The sequence below is a fragment of the Mustela nivalis genome (assembly GCF_964662115.1).
Source record: "Mustela nivalis genome assembly, chromosome: 7".
NCBI classification, from domain to species: domain Eukaryota; kingdom Metazoa; phylum Chordata; class Mammalia; order Carnivora; family Mustelidae; genus Mustela; species Mustela nivalis.
Window position 1 is genome coordinate 142343452 of NC_139026.1, and position 14041 is coordinate 142357492.

General features: G+C 60.3%; 1 protein-coding gene across 13 annotated transcripts in view; it reads right to left on the reverse strand.

Annotated features, from left to right (window-relative positions):
- Positions 1 to 341: 341 nt before the first annotated feature.
- The window catches only part of PFKFB3 (6-phosphofructo-2-kinase/fructose-2,6-biphosphatase 3), a 73485-nt gene continuing 59785 nt past the window's right edge, over positions 342 to 14041 (reverse strand). For 5 of the 13 annotated variants that reach the window (XM_082738747.1, XM_082738746.1, XM_082738740.1 and 2 more), the window contains exons 8-17: positions 13313 to 13520; positions 12891 to 13037; positions 12596 to 12700; positions 11192 to 11321; positions 10459 to 10521; positions 10262 to 10326; positions 8334 to 8507; positions 6928 to 6950; positions 4503 to 4555; positions 342 to 3063 (exon numbers count right to left, since the gene is read on the reverse strand). In XM_082738747.1, coding sequence (XP_082594873.1) covers positions 4513 to 4555; positions 6928 to 6950; positions 8334 to 8507; positions 10262 to 10326; positions 10459 to 10521; positions 11192 to 11321; positions 12596 to 12700; positions 12891 to 13037; positions 13313 to 13520 — 958 coding nt within the window. In that variant the 3' untranslated portion in view covers positions 342 to 3063; positions 4503 to 4512. The remainder of the gene's footprint in view (positions 3064 to 4502; positions 4556 to 6927; positions 6951 to 8333; positions 8508 to 10261; positions 10327 to 10458; positions 10522 to 11191; positions 11322 to 12595; positions 12701 to 12890; positions 13038 to 13312; positions 13521 to 14041) is intronic. The other 8 variants (XM_082738751.1, XM_082738750.1, XM_082738743.1 and 5 more) reach the window with 2 other exon arrangements.

Sequence of the window (14041 nt, forward strand, 5' to 3'; positions counted from 1 at the left end):
ACGTTGGGCGCCTGGGGGGCTCCGTTGGTCAAGTGACCGCCTTCGGCTCAGGTCGTGATCCTGGAGTCCCGGGATCGAGTCCCACCTCGGGCTCCCTGCTCAGCGGGGAGGCTGCTTCTCCCTCTGACCCTCTCCCCTCTCGTGCTCTCTCGCTCGCTCGCTCGCTCAAGTAAATAAATTAAAAAATAAATAAATTTTAAAAATAAATAAAAAAATAAAGGACGATGACAAGAGCCCGGCGGAGGCCACTCGGTGGACGGACCACAGGGTTGACTGAAGACTTTTCTCCGCCCTCCCCCGCCGCCTCCCCCCAAGAAAAGGATCAGAGGCACCTCATCAGCGAATTTCAACCAGGTATTTTATTGTTCTGGCAACTGCAAAATATACAAATTTCTGAAAAGCGTCCCCCGTTTGAAAGCTGGCACAGCCTCACCCCAGGTCATTAATTCCGACAGTGGACAGAACACAGAGGAGTCATGAGTCACACGTAAAAGGCCCCCAAACCAACCCATGCACAACAAAACCCGATCTATACAGCTTTCTCTGTTCAGGATCCCTTATACATATTAAATAAATAAATAGCACATCTGCTATCAAAATAATAAAAAAATAAATTTCAAGTATTACAAACGAAAACATCATTGGTGCGGTTGTTTCTCTTCTCCCCATGGAGGACGAGCTTCGCCCGTGGTCTCAGGACAGAATAAGGACGGGGGTGAGCCCACCCCAAAACAACGATGCCGAGTTAACAAAATTGGTCCCAGATATTTTTCGGGGGGTAGGGGGTGAGAGGCGATAGTCAGAGCAGCCGGAGCCCCCCCATGACCACAGCTCAAACACGCCCTCCGTCCGGCGCCTCGAGTCAGAGAGCGGCTTTCCGTCGGGAAGCACTGCGCTCTCTCTGGGGTCTCGCTCCTCGTCTGTGCGGACGTCCTCTGGCCCCATCGGGCCTGCACGAACGAATGTTCGGGATGCTCGCTTCCGTAGGTACGGACCTCGGCAGTGGAGGATGGGGAGGGCACCCGCACACAGCCCCAGGGGATCGGTGGGAAGGGTCAAAACTCAGAGTCGGCTCTGGTGGCCAGTGTGACAGGGAGGCCAGAAAGGGGGACTCTAGAAAGCTGTGCGCCGCAGGCCCTTCTGTCTAAAAAAACGACCCACCTACCAGCACACGCTTGTGCGCACACACTCGCCATCTACTGAGACTCAAGGTGGCAAGAAAGGGACAATAACCCATCTTCGGTCACACAGGAACACAGATGTCAGACATCATCTCGGGCAAAGTGCCCGACTGGGGAAGAATGGGGAAGATCTGAATGTTTCGGTGTGAAATCTGTGAACTTGGTTGTACGGTATCAGCAGCACGTCCCAGTGCCCCACTGAACCCCAAGCAGAGAAACATGCGTTGTCTGACCCCCGCTCTGGATGTGGGAGCCCCCTCACCCCCACCCGACCCGACCCCCAGTACCTCTCTCGTCAGCTCAAAGGGGAGAGACTGTCAAGCTTGAAAGCAGAGGGTGGGCCAGGGAAGTGACCTTTGGCACCAGCTTTTGGAGATTCTTCAAAGGGTCATTTGGACAAATTCTACCACAGAGTCTCCCAATCGTTTCTTCTGGGGCCTCTGGACGCCTTGTCATCCCCAGCCCACGGAGACAGCAAGGAGAAACCAGGAGACAGAAGCTACAGGCATTCAAAACCACAGGTCCCACAGCCTGCTCTGAACCACCCCCCAAAAGGCCACAGGAGCCATGAAGGCAAGCGAGGACATGCCCTTCTTCGGAAACCCAAGCAGCCCAGCCCCGGGCCGGGTGTAAAACAGACGCTCCACGAAGACAGGCAGGATGGAGCTCAGGCCTGCCCGGAGCCCAGAGAGTCTCTTGGAGGAAGCAGCTGCAGGTGTTGGGGGGGGGGGTGTCCCGGCTGGGCCACCAGACCCACCCGGGAAGCGCAGGGTGACAGTGAACATCCTGACGGGAGGAGGCCAGAGCTCTGTTCATCTCTGCTCTGCCTCCGGGTCAGTCGGGCACGGATCCGAACAACCTGCTGCCCGGCTGGTTGGCTGGGGTCCCTCTGAGCTCCCCATCTCACGCACATGCCGTTCCCCACGTGCTTTCCGAGCTCCGGCACCCAAGGGCACGAACCCCAAACATGGAAGTTCCGGAAGAAAAGGTGAAACTTTCCTGTCCGCCTCCTGCCAGCTAAAAAAGTGCCAAAGCAAGCAGGTCCCGGAGAGCCGTCTCGCCCGTGCCCCGGGTCCAGGCAGGAGAGCAGAGACCGCAGCGCGGCCTGGGCAGGCGAGGCCCTGAGGCTCTTCCGGCGCCATAGCTCCTGTTGCTGATGCAGCCAGACTGTCCTTGAGCGTCTCCAGAAGCAGAATGCGGACCCAGGAGGGAAGGTGTGGCCCGCAGCAGGGTGACCGCCCATCGGACACACGGGTCTGGCTCAGAGCCTTCTCTCTCGGCCTCCGGCCCAGCCCGGGCGCAGGCCTGAATCCTCCCTTCACGAGGCAGCGAGCGTCCGGGCCACGATGCACAGAAGAGCCTTGAGAACGTTCTCACCGTCCCTTTCCTCTTCAGCAACTGGGATCTAGGCCCCCCTTTTAATTTTAGGATTCTGGAGCCAAGCGTCTTCTCCCCACGCTGGGGACATACCAGGTCAGGATCACAGAAACGAAACAAAACAAAACAGCATGAAGGCCGACGCCCCCTCCTTGGGGCCTTCTCCCAGTCCCTCCTCCGTGGCTCATCGTCCTTTCCCGGCCACGTGGAGGGTCCGCGGGGCCGGGGATGGCGTGGGATGTGGGCAGCCGCGGCGTAGAGCCCACGCACGCACGCGGGAGAGGCCTCGTGGGGTCTCGGCTGCCCTGCCAGGGTCGGGGGCACAGTTCTCTCCGACCAGGCCCCTCTTCCATACCACCCACCCCACTCCAGAAGTCCTTGGGATCCCGGCCGCGGGCAGACGGCAAAAGCACTACGTAAGCTGCAGGATTGGAACTGGGATGGAGCCGCCGGGTCGGCCTCAGTGTGTCCTCGCGTCGATGCTGCTCTGGGCGCCTTTCATGTTCTGTTTCCAGGAGAAGAGAGGGCGAGGAAGAGGGATCGTTACTTCTTGTCCACGAGGCTTCGAAAGCCAAAGACTAAAGCCATGCAGCTGAGATGACCCCCTCCGTCACACAAAGAGCACAACCCGGAAGAGCATTGTCGCCGGACAGGTGGAAGACAGCCCAGGTGGGCTCCAGGACCACAGTGGAAGTCACGCCCAGCATCACCCGGAGAAGGGCCCAGGCGAGGGCCCCCGGGGCAGAGGCCTGACATCTGCCTCTAGGAGGCGGGGAAGAACAGGCAGCCCTCGTGGGTGGGAGCTCCGGGCAACAGCCACCGCCGGCGCCAGGAGCCCTCCAGCTCACTTAGAGCCATGAAACCGCCTGTCCCCAGGGAACTGCAGCAGCTCTGCAGCCAGGCAGGAGATGTGCCAAGAGCCCTCCAGAGAGGCAGGAGGCTCTTCCCCCAAGGAGATCGTGCACTCCGGCCCTTGGATGCCAGATTCTATCTAGGAGCATGGGCTCGGCAGCCAGAACATGGGTGCCGCTGGCCGCCGGGAGGGCACGGGGAGGACCCCCCCTACCAAGCCAGGCAGCGCCACCGAGCTCTCTTCCTGTTCTAACAAAAGCAATCCTTGCTGGAAGTCCCACCCCTACAAAGCTGACCAGGATCAAATCCCCTTAAGCAGAGTTTTCAGGCAGCTGGGGACAGAGGGCGGCCACCACTGCATGGCCGCGGGCTCGTCGCCCAACCTTCACCCACCCCGCCAAGAAAGGGGACACGGGTTTTTCAAAGCGTTCTCTGGCATCCTGTCTCCGCTGAGACCGTCTGCGGGGGCGGGGGGGTGCGGTGGACTGAAGGGGGGAGCGGAACCCGGGCACACAGGGTGCAGGGACCCTGGCAGCGCCCCCGCCCCGGGCTCCCGTGCAGAACCAAGGGCCCGCGGTGGGGACACCTGGAGAAGATCCAGGGTTCAGCCCAGGCCTCCTCCTCCACCTCCTGTCGCGGGCTCACGAGGTGGTGCCTGCTGGGTGGGGGTCTCCCTGGGACGACCTCTAAGCCTTGCAGCCTGCTCCAGGAGCTCCGGGAGCTGCCCAGGCCCCCGCGGCAGCTGGCTCCCCCCGGCCCTCGGACCTCTCACGCCCACAGCTCCGCGCGCCCACGAATGAGGACAGATGCAACAAGGACACTGGGGCGTGCAGGCACGGGGCACGTCACATCACTCACGCATGGTGCCCTGGCTCAGGCCATGTGGAGGGAAATGAGGAAGAGAGAGAGAGAGAGAGGACCTTGAGACAATGGTGCTGCTTTGAAACAACACGAGTTCTCCGGCATGGGGTGCATGAGTCACAGACTTGACAATGGCCAGTCCTCACACAGACCGATGCCCCGACAGGCTGAGATGCCATGACCCAGGGAGAGGTGGAGGGGACAGAGAGGGACATGCACCGAGCCATTTACCTTGCCAAGGTTAGTAAGGAGAAAACTTTGAGAAAATGTGACAAACAGTTCGTCTTTCAAGCATAGTGAGGGGAAGGGAAGAACATGTCGGGAAAGAACAGAACAAAACATCTTTAGTAGCAACTCCTTTGTCGCGTGTGCACTTGCAATTTAAAAATCAAGGATGCGTGAGGTCCTGCCTCCGGAGCACTCGCGCCGCCCGAGGGGGAGGACGGCAGGTGCGGCTTCTGACCAGGCTGGCCGGCCTGTTCCACCAGGGAACTACGGCGGCCGGTGTCCTCAGGCCGGCACCCGGGAGCTCCCACGGGCTGTCCCCACTCCGTCTCTCGCTGCTCCTGCTGCTTGTAAGAAACCCCCTGGCCTGTGCAGAAGGAGCGGGGGTGGGGGAGGGGGGCGTCCAAATGCAGAAGGAGCACAAACGCAGTGCCTCGGGCATCCCAGCGGAGCCCAGGGCACCGTCTCTGCCGTGGTAACGGCTAGTGTCCGGCCGGGCACGGACAGCGCACCGCCGGCCACTCTGCTAAGCGCTACGTCTATAATTCTCATGTCCAAAACACCACGTACTGTTCCTGCATCCACGTTACAGAGGAGGAAGCAGAAGTGCTAGAACTGCCCAGAATTCCAAAGATGGAGGGTGTTAAACCAAGACCCAAACCAGGCTCGGCTGGACTTGAGCACTGAGAAGTGGGTACCTGCCACCTCGGACGTGGGCTCACGCTCCCAGGCAGGGCCGGACACTGGGACCCCAGCGTGGAATGCGAGTGGATGGGTGCAGAGGACATGCTTTTGCTGAACTGGAGGGATTCCAGCCGAAGGCACTATGAGCCACAGAGACGGTCAAGTTTCACCTTAGGAGGTGGGGGGATGTGTCCGAGGGGCACCCTGCAGCAGGAAGGTTTCTTCCCTGGTCACCCCAGGCCACGGCTCAAAAGGAGCAAGACCTGCACGGAATGCAGAAGTAGAAGGCTCCAGATCCGAAGGCCAGTTTCACCAGAACGCCTGCTCTAGAAGCCCTCGGTTACAGTGCCTGGCTGCCAGGAGGTACCACACAGGGGACAGATGGTCTTTAAGACAGAACTCCCCCCAGTAAGGAAACACCCTAGCTGCAGAGGGCAGCTGCAGGGGAGAGCCTTCTAAACTGAAGACATCCAAGCAGCTCTGAGCAGTGCCCCAGGGGCCTCAAACGTCAGGTGCCCGGGCCAGGGGTAGGTGAACAGGACCTGAGTGTCCCCAAAAGCCAGCAGGGAGAAGGCAGTCAGCCTTCGGGAGAGGGAGGCGCCCCGGCTCTGCTACCGACCAGCTGGACGGCCTCGTTCATCTGGTAAAAAGGGATAAAACTACCCTATGGACCTCCTGGAGTTATTTTAAGGCCCAAAGACATGGAACACAGGCAAGCAAGCCCGCTTTCCATGAGCCATAAAGGATCGCAAAACAGATTTCGCCGCCGTTGGGGCGACCTAATCTAAGCACGATGTTAAACACCTATTGTCCAAGCACGAGCCACACTTCCAAGCTTGCAGGCCGAGCTCCTCAGCCAGTTCCATTCCTGCACCCATGACTCAGGTGACCCAACCAGCAAAAGGAAGGATGGGCAGGAGTGGGACCTGCGGGGCTGGGGAAGGGGACAGATCATGGCGCCTGTTAATGGAACTCCAAGACAGAAGGCCTCGGCCCCTTCTGTGCTGGGGACCACTGCAGCAGTGGAGACTCTGAATTCTCTAGCAGCTGCTTGGTCCCGTGGACACCTAGCCGGTTCTGGGATAACTCCAGCGAAGGACAGGGGAAACCAATGGGTCTGAGTCGAGTGGTGCACCCACTTCCAGCCATGACCCTTCAGGCTAAGCAGATGCTGGTACACGACAACCAGATCCACAGCAATGGTTCCCAAACCGACCTCCAGAGTACCAGGGTCCTGGGGCGCCCAGGGGAGCGGGTCTCTGCTCGGGCAGAAGGGAGAGCCTACGGGGCTGCAGGCGCACCACAGTCCCCCCCACCAGAGTCTGTCCTCTGTTCTGCAGACGAGGCTCTGGGTTACTTTTCAACACGAAAGGCCTCTCCTAGGGCAGGTACAAGACTTAAAAAACGACGCATCAGGCATAAGACCTAGCCTGGTGCCCAAATCAGAAAAAAGCAGATTTCTGTCAAGCCGGGACCCCTGCAAGGACCAACAGTAACCAGGAGCGCGAGGGACACACAGGAAGCCGGCTGTGGCCGATGGCGCCCTGGAGAGAGCTGGGCCGGGCCGCTTCTTGCCTCTTTTTCTAAAAATTCATGAATCCCCCTCCGCCTCCCCCAAGGCCATCTTTCTCTGTCACAGAGGACAAACACTGTCACGGTCCTGCACACTTTATCAGGCAGGAGGCCAAACTGGCAAGCAAGGACAAAGAGATGCGAGTAGCAAAATTATCCAGAGAAAAATACTTACAAACAGGCCTTCCCTAGCAAAGGCTGCAGAGAGAAAAAGTGGAGAGAGAAAGAGAGAGAGAAGTCAGTAGAGGGACAGCGCAGAGGCCCCAAGTCATCTGAAACCAGCACGTTCTCTGCTGGGATGAAGCCGTGCAGACCCTCCCGCCGGGCCCCACGCGACGGCTGCCAGACTCCGAGGATTTTGAATCTTGAAGGGCGGTCCCGTCCAAGTCATGGGAGTCCTCTGTGGCCCTGCAGCACAGCCCCAGGTGCCACCCAACGCCGGCCTGGGCCAGTCTCCCCAAGTACGGGTGGCAGCGGCCTCCTGACTTCCAACCGTGACCCCACAATTCACACCAAAACCGAATGTCACCCAGAAACCACTTCGGTTCTCAGTTTTCATAAAAAGACCAGGTAACATCTTACAGGTGGGGGCAGAGACAGACACCAGCGTGCGAGAGGATCAGCACGGAGGACCTCGTCTGAACCGCCTTCTGCAGTACGTGCTCTTTCCCCATTCCACAGCTGGGAAAACTGAGGCCTGAAGAGGTTCGGTGGCCTGCCTGAGGTGGCCCAGCACTCCCCACCCCACCGCACAACAGCAAGGGCAGACACCAGGAAATTTCAAGGAGCCTCAGCCTGCGACTTCTTTGTGAAGAGCCCAGACACGGTGGGAGGAGGGCGGCGATCTCGAGGTGGCCCTCAAATCCACACCGGGGACTGCTAGGTCTCACGTATTGGCAGAGTCCTGGCTGCCACAGAGAAAGACTGCTCTTCTGAAAATAAATCTTAATGCCCAAGAGCCAACATCTGTCAGCTTTTCCTCTTCCCAGCAAACCCAACAAGTGAAAGCTGGCTGGGTTTTTGCTTTCTGGTGTCTATGACTTGGTACTCCGTGACACCCGTGTTGTGTGAGAAGGTGGCCCTCCCCGGGCCACCCTGCGCGTGTGGCCGCCCGGGCTCTACCCCGGCTCTGGAGAAGAACGTGCTTCTCTACAACGGGGCCCGAGAGGGGGCATGTCAGGAAGCTCCTCGACTATCGGCCTAGGACTGAAAAGGCGTCCTCGGGCCACGTGTGGCCCGTGACCCAGAGCTGAAGGGACACTCCTGAACGAGGCCTTCGTCTTCCATTTTGTTTGAGGAAAAAAGTATTCAGAAATGTGTGTGGGACACAGACACTTGGCCACTTCTACTCTGCCCAGCTCTGCCCCGTGAAGAACGGCTCCTCAGAAAGGAGGCACGCGTGCGCAGCCGTGGTCGGCGAGGAAGGACCCCAGGGTGCCACGAACCTTGTGGGCGGCGGGTGTCCGCGGGTTGCCCCCCTCCCCCACCCGCACCCGCAGGCCTGGTCTGAGGCCGCCACGGCCCACGGGGGCTCTCCCCCCGCCCCACCCGGGCTGTGAGAAAGGAAAGGGGTCAACGCACTTGTCCGGGCAGCTGGGAGGGCACCTCCGGGGGCAGGCAGTTGGGCAGGGCAGCGGAGGTAGAAGCCACATGCTCCTCAAAGCTGTTGATGCGAGGCTTTTTGGTGGGCTCAGGGCTGGCTAGTGGGGTGACACTATTGCGTCTCATGAGCGGGTTAGGTCCCTTCTTTGCGTCCTAAGCGAGACAAAGACAAAAGAGAGAAGGCGACAGTTACAAGGGGTGGGGAGGTAAAGGAGCCAAAAACCAGAAAACCAAAAAAACCAACCCCTCAAACCGAACAAAACACGTTTCTCTGCTTCTGGATTTTACGGATTTGAAACTGACCACGGTCCCTAGCTCTGGGACCACAGGGTCGCGATCTGGTCCTGTGACTCCCAGATGGCGAGAACGAGGGAGGGTGTGCTGAGCCCCTTTCGGCCAAAACATTCCGAGATGCCCCCTCGGACCATGCGACATTCACAAGGCAGGCGCGGGCCGGACAGCTCTGCGCGGTCATTCAGGCAGATAATGAGACCTGAGCAAAGAACCTTGCTGCCAGCCTTCGAGAGAGCCGAGAAAGGGAAGCGGAAGCCTGAGTGGGAGGCTCGGGTCCCCACGGAGGGGACAAAAAGGGGGATGTGGGGGGACGGTCGGAGCCGGACTCCCCCCGCTGACCGCAAGCCAAGGTGCACATGGCAGACGGGGTGGTCTCCTGCTCCCCATTACTACACCCTGGCTGAGGACAAGAAATGCAAGCTTCAACCCCCACCAGGAGACCAAAGAGGCAGAAAACCAGAGGTGGGCAGAAACGGCAGAGCCAGAGCCAAACGCCAGCCTTCAGATCAAGTGACAATGCAACGGGAATGAGGACTTTTGTCCCAAGGCCCCGAGACTCTGCAGCCTGCAGAGGGGCCTGAGCGGAGACCTGTCTCCCTCACGACACAGCCCGTTCCGCACGATGAGGGGCTCGGGAAGCACCAGAGCCCAGCTGCGGCCCAGCGCCGCCGGCTGAGTCAGGCTGCTTCTCACCCCACCGCCCGGGTTCAGAAGTGGGGGCCGTCACAGGGCCGTGGCTGGCCACCCATCCTCCTTCCCCTTCAGGCCACCAGCCAGGCAATGGCTGCTGGAAGGTGGGATTTTCATGCCAAAATCTTCTGGCCGAGCTCCTTGGGAACAGGGAGGTGGGCGTCCTGCACGGACAGGAACATCACACTCCGTGGAAGAGAAAGGGTCACCCGGCGAAGTGTCGTGGTTTGACAGTCAGTGGAAAGCAAATCCAATGTTCCTTCCCAACCACGCCCGGGCGGCCGTCTGTTCTGCCCGTGGGGGACCCCAACCTGGCTGCCTCCCTGAGAAATCAGATGCCACCAGGCCTGGGGTCTCCTGATGAAACCTTCTACCCACTGTCCCTCGAGTCCCTATTTCCCAAGCCACAGCACCTGTCCAACCCCACCCTTGCCACGACTTCCGTCTTCTTGCTCACTCTGCAGCTAAGTACACAGGTACACAGGTGACTGAGCGATGTGCTAATCCCGTTTGCACCAGTCACTCTAGGACGCGGCGCCTCAGCCACCCCAAGGAAAAGACGCTGGCTGGGCTACAGTTACGCTCACAAGAGCGGACTGTGTCTTCCGCCTTAATACCCACTTCCTGGGTCACGTCGATAGTGGGGGTGGAAAGCGTGAAAAGTAAGGAAAAGAAACCCAGAAGCCACGTGGAAAGACACACACGGCCGGAAAGGAAAGGCAGGGAAGGACCTCACCAAGACCGGCCGATCCCCAACAAACCACTCCAGCGAGAACCCAGGGCTGAAGGCGACACAGGTGTGTGGTTACAGGCCACACCACGTGGGCCCCCCCCCACCAGGGCCTGCGGCCGCTCTAGCCCTGTCACACCACAGAGACCCCCCCAGGACGGAGGATGACCGCAGGATGGCGGGGTGCACTCACCTCTGACCTCTCCCGGTGCGTGCTCACCGACTCCACGTTCAGGTAGATGGACTCCACACGGCAGCCTGCGGGGGTGGGCACAGGGGTTGGCTTCCAGGGCAAGAGGCCAAGCCACTTCCAGCCCTGGAGCCACCAAGAGCCACCATCCCAGGGGAGCAGGATGCGGCACGGGCCACGTCACTAGTCACTACACTCACCGTAAGCGACAGGCGTCAGCTTGAGGACGGTGTGAAGGGGGCACTTCAGATAAGGCATCTCTTCTGAAAAAAAAGAGAAAGGGCCCCACGATGAGAGATAAGCCTTGAGGACAGACACTCGCCGGTCCCCAGGGACAGCGTCTGCCACAGACGCATCAGCACCCTTGGGGTCCCAGCCAAGCACAAGCGTCTCCACCCCACACGAGGCCCCCTCCTGCTCCAGGCAGGCACCTAGCCCAAAGAACGTGATCAAAACCAACCCCAAGCCCACCCTCACACAATGCATTCGAGATTAAAAAAAAAAATAAAAGTCATTCCCCAGTTTAAGTGCATGGGGATTCAAGTGAAGCTTGGGTAGACACAGGCTTCAATTTTAAGTCTCATGAGTTTTCTGGGCACTTTGTTCTTTAGAAGTGGACCCCACCCCCGGCCCAAAGCCCCCGGGAAGTGAGCAGCTGTCCTGAGACGCTGTTTCACAAAGCCCTTGGGCCCGTCAGACTGTGCATCGAACCGGGCTCTGAAGGCTTTCCCGAGGGCTGGCCAAGAAGCCCTGCGCCGTGACGTCTCCCCTCACACTCAGCAGCACAGCAGATGACCGTGTGGTCTGGGTGGGGAAGGTCTGGGTCTGCAGCACCCCACACTCCAAGGCCAGTTTCCCTCTTCCCTTCTGGGGAGCCCGACAGGCTCCTAATCCCAGCCCCCACCCGGAGGAGGCCTAGAAGGTCGGCGGCACCTGCACTCTTGTCCAGGAAGTAGGCCAAGAGGCACCGCAGGACGGCCTGATGGCAGATGACCAGCACGTTCTCCTGGCGTTCCAGCTCCATGATCACCGGCTCCAGGCGCTGGACCAGGTCCTGGTAGGACTGCAAGACAGAGGGACAAGGACGTTGAATTAGAGCAAAGGCACATGGCAGGAAGGGTAGGAGCTCGGCCAGTTCAGTATCTCTCCCCTGTGGTCGGAAACCAGAGAACACGGAATCAACTGAGCACCGGTCACCAGCCAGTGGTGTTTCCGTGGTGCCTCCCTTCTGGACACCGGGGGACCCGCTGGCTTCTCAGGAAAGGGGATCGTTCCCCCTGTTGGTGTGGATGTAGAGAAGCAGTCCTCTGAGAGGAATGTAAACCATCCTCTCTCCTGGCTGCTTCCAGATCCTCCACAGGGGAACACGTGCTTACAACGTGTGGGGACGCCAAAGACCACGTGTTGTACGACCCCATTTCTATGAACTGCACAGAACAGACATCTCCCCGGAGACCCAGAGTAGATCCATGGTTGCCAGGGCCTGGGGGCAAGGAGTCACAGGCTGCGGGTTCTTTTGAAATGACAGAATGTTCTAGAACTAATGATAATGGTTCCACAGTACTGGGAATATACTAAAAACCACTGAATCATCTACTTTAAAATGGCAAAATTTACGTTATGGGAACTTCTTCTCAATAAAAAGAAATTAAAAAACAAACGGTTGGCCTGTGGCTTTTAAAAAAGACCACCAAGGCTCTCACTCACGCCACTCCCTCCGTGGCCCACTCTCTTTCTCTTACTAATCAGGTTCCAGGAACGGGGCGAGAGCCCCAGAGGAGGTCAGCACCCTGAGCACGCGGGAACAGAGACCTAACAAAGACTGAGACAGCCTGCAGACAGCAAGGACCCACTAGGTGTCACCCAGCGGCCTGAAGCAGAGCCTGAGGGCACCCCACATTCCAGAGGCTCCATCCAGTGCTCCCGCGGCCAGACAGGGCCACACGTGGCATCAATTCAATGAGTGCATGTGACCTGCGATGACACGTCTGCTTTCTCCTCTGTACCCAAGGGGGGGGATCCCTTGTGCGGAGAATGATCGCCCAACTGTTGACCTCTCCTGCCCCAGGAGGGTCTCATCAGAGAAACACCTCTGGCCCTTGCTCCCGGGAGAACACGAGTGCGCTGCTCCCGGAGCTGTGTGCAAGGTTCATCGGAGCATGACAATAGGCGGGGACAGCACCAGGAACACGCACCGAGGGGGCATAGCGGGGGCCGGATGCAGGAGCCGCTCCGCCCCACCTCGCAGAGCTCGCGGCCGCTGCGCCCGGTCACCTGGGGGGCGGCCGCCCGGGCCCCCGCACCCGCCCTGGGCCAGTGGGGAGCAGGTGCACGTACCTCCCCCGTGGGGTAGCGGTAGTAGTACTTGTCCTGTTCCCGCAGCGCGTACTCCTCGGGATAGGTGTCCTTGATCTCCTCGTACGTCATCTCCTCACAGACGCCCTGGGGGGACACGCAGAGGTCACGGCGAGGCACCCCCCCCCTCCTCCGCACAGCAGCACGGGCGTGTCTGCCAGGGTCTGACTGCGGGCGCCCGGCGGGAGGAGACCGCCCTGCCCCCGCCCCCCGCCCGCGCCCCCAGCACCTGCGCCCCACCTCCCCCACCCCACGGCCGAGGGGTCCCGGCGCTCACAGCGTCGATCTCATTGAGCGCCTTCCACTGCTCGTAGGGCAGGCGCAGCGCCTCGGCCGTCTGGATGGTGCTCTTCAGCTGGCTGGTCCACACCCGGAGGTCCTTCAGGTTCTGCTCCTCCACGAACTTGCTGAGGGCGTTCGCGAACTGAGAGGGCGCGGGACAGGGGGACCCGGGCTGGACTCAGGCTCCTGCCCCGCCCCCACCCGACAAGTCCCACTCCACACCAGGGACATGGCTCTGCTGCCATCAGAACAGCGGGGACGAGCCCGGGAGCCGCCGACGAGCAGCCCCCCGCCCACCCCGCAGGCTCGCCCTCCCCGAGGACCCGGGATCCCCGCCCCCGCCCCCCCCCAGAGGCGCGCATGCGCACGCGACTCCCACCGGTCCCTCCGCAGCGCGCCCTGCCCCCGCTGCCCTACCTTCCTGCCCCGGCTGGACAGGCCCGAGTCCCCTCCGATCTTGCCCTGGAGGTTGTGCTCGCTCTCGCCGTGCCGACACAGGTAGATGGCGCGGGGCTGCACGTGGATGTTCATCAGGTAGTACACGATGCGGCTCTGGATGTGGTCCTGGACCCTGCTCACCAGGAACCGCCGGCCCACGTCGATCACCTTGATCAGGGACAGGTCCCTGCAGGGGAAGGCACGGCGCTGACCCGCGGTCCCCGGACGGCGCAGCCCCGCCCTGCCGACCCCGGCCGTCGCGGAGACTCAGCCCCGGAGAAGCCCATGCCCGGCTGTGAGCTCGGTGAGGGCCCCCGTGGCGTCTGCTGTCCGGGACACAGAACCGGCCGCACGCGCGGTCCCGGGGCCCCCGCCTCCCAGAAGAGGGGGCCAGCCAAGCGACAGAACAGAACAGAAAGGACACAGCAAAGGCACAGGAGCAGGACTGGGCTCGACATACACCTTCCACACCTGGACACAGGGAGCGCCTGAAACACTGACTCCGGACACGCAATCGAGAATTTCTATATTATTTTAAAAAACATTGCATTTATTTATTAGAGAGAGAGAGAGAATGAGCAGGGGGCAGGGGGCAGAGAGAGGGGGGGGAAGCAGACTCCCTCCTGAGCGGGACTGGATCCTATGACCGCGGGGTCATGACCTGAACTGAGTTAAGCAAATGCTTAACCGACTGAGCCACCCAGGCAC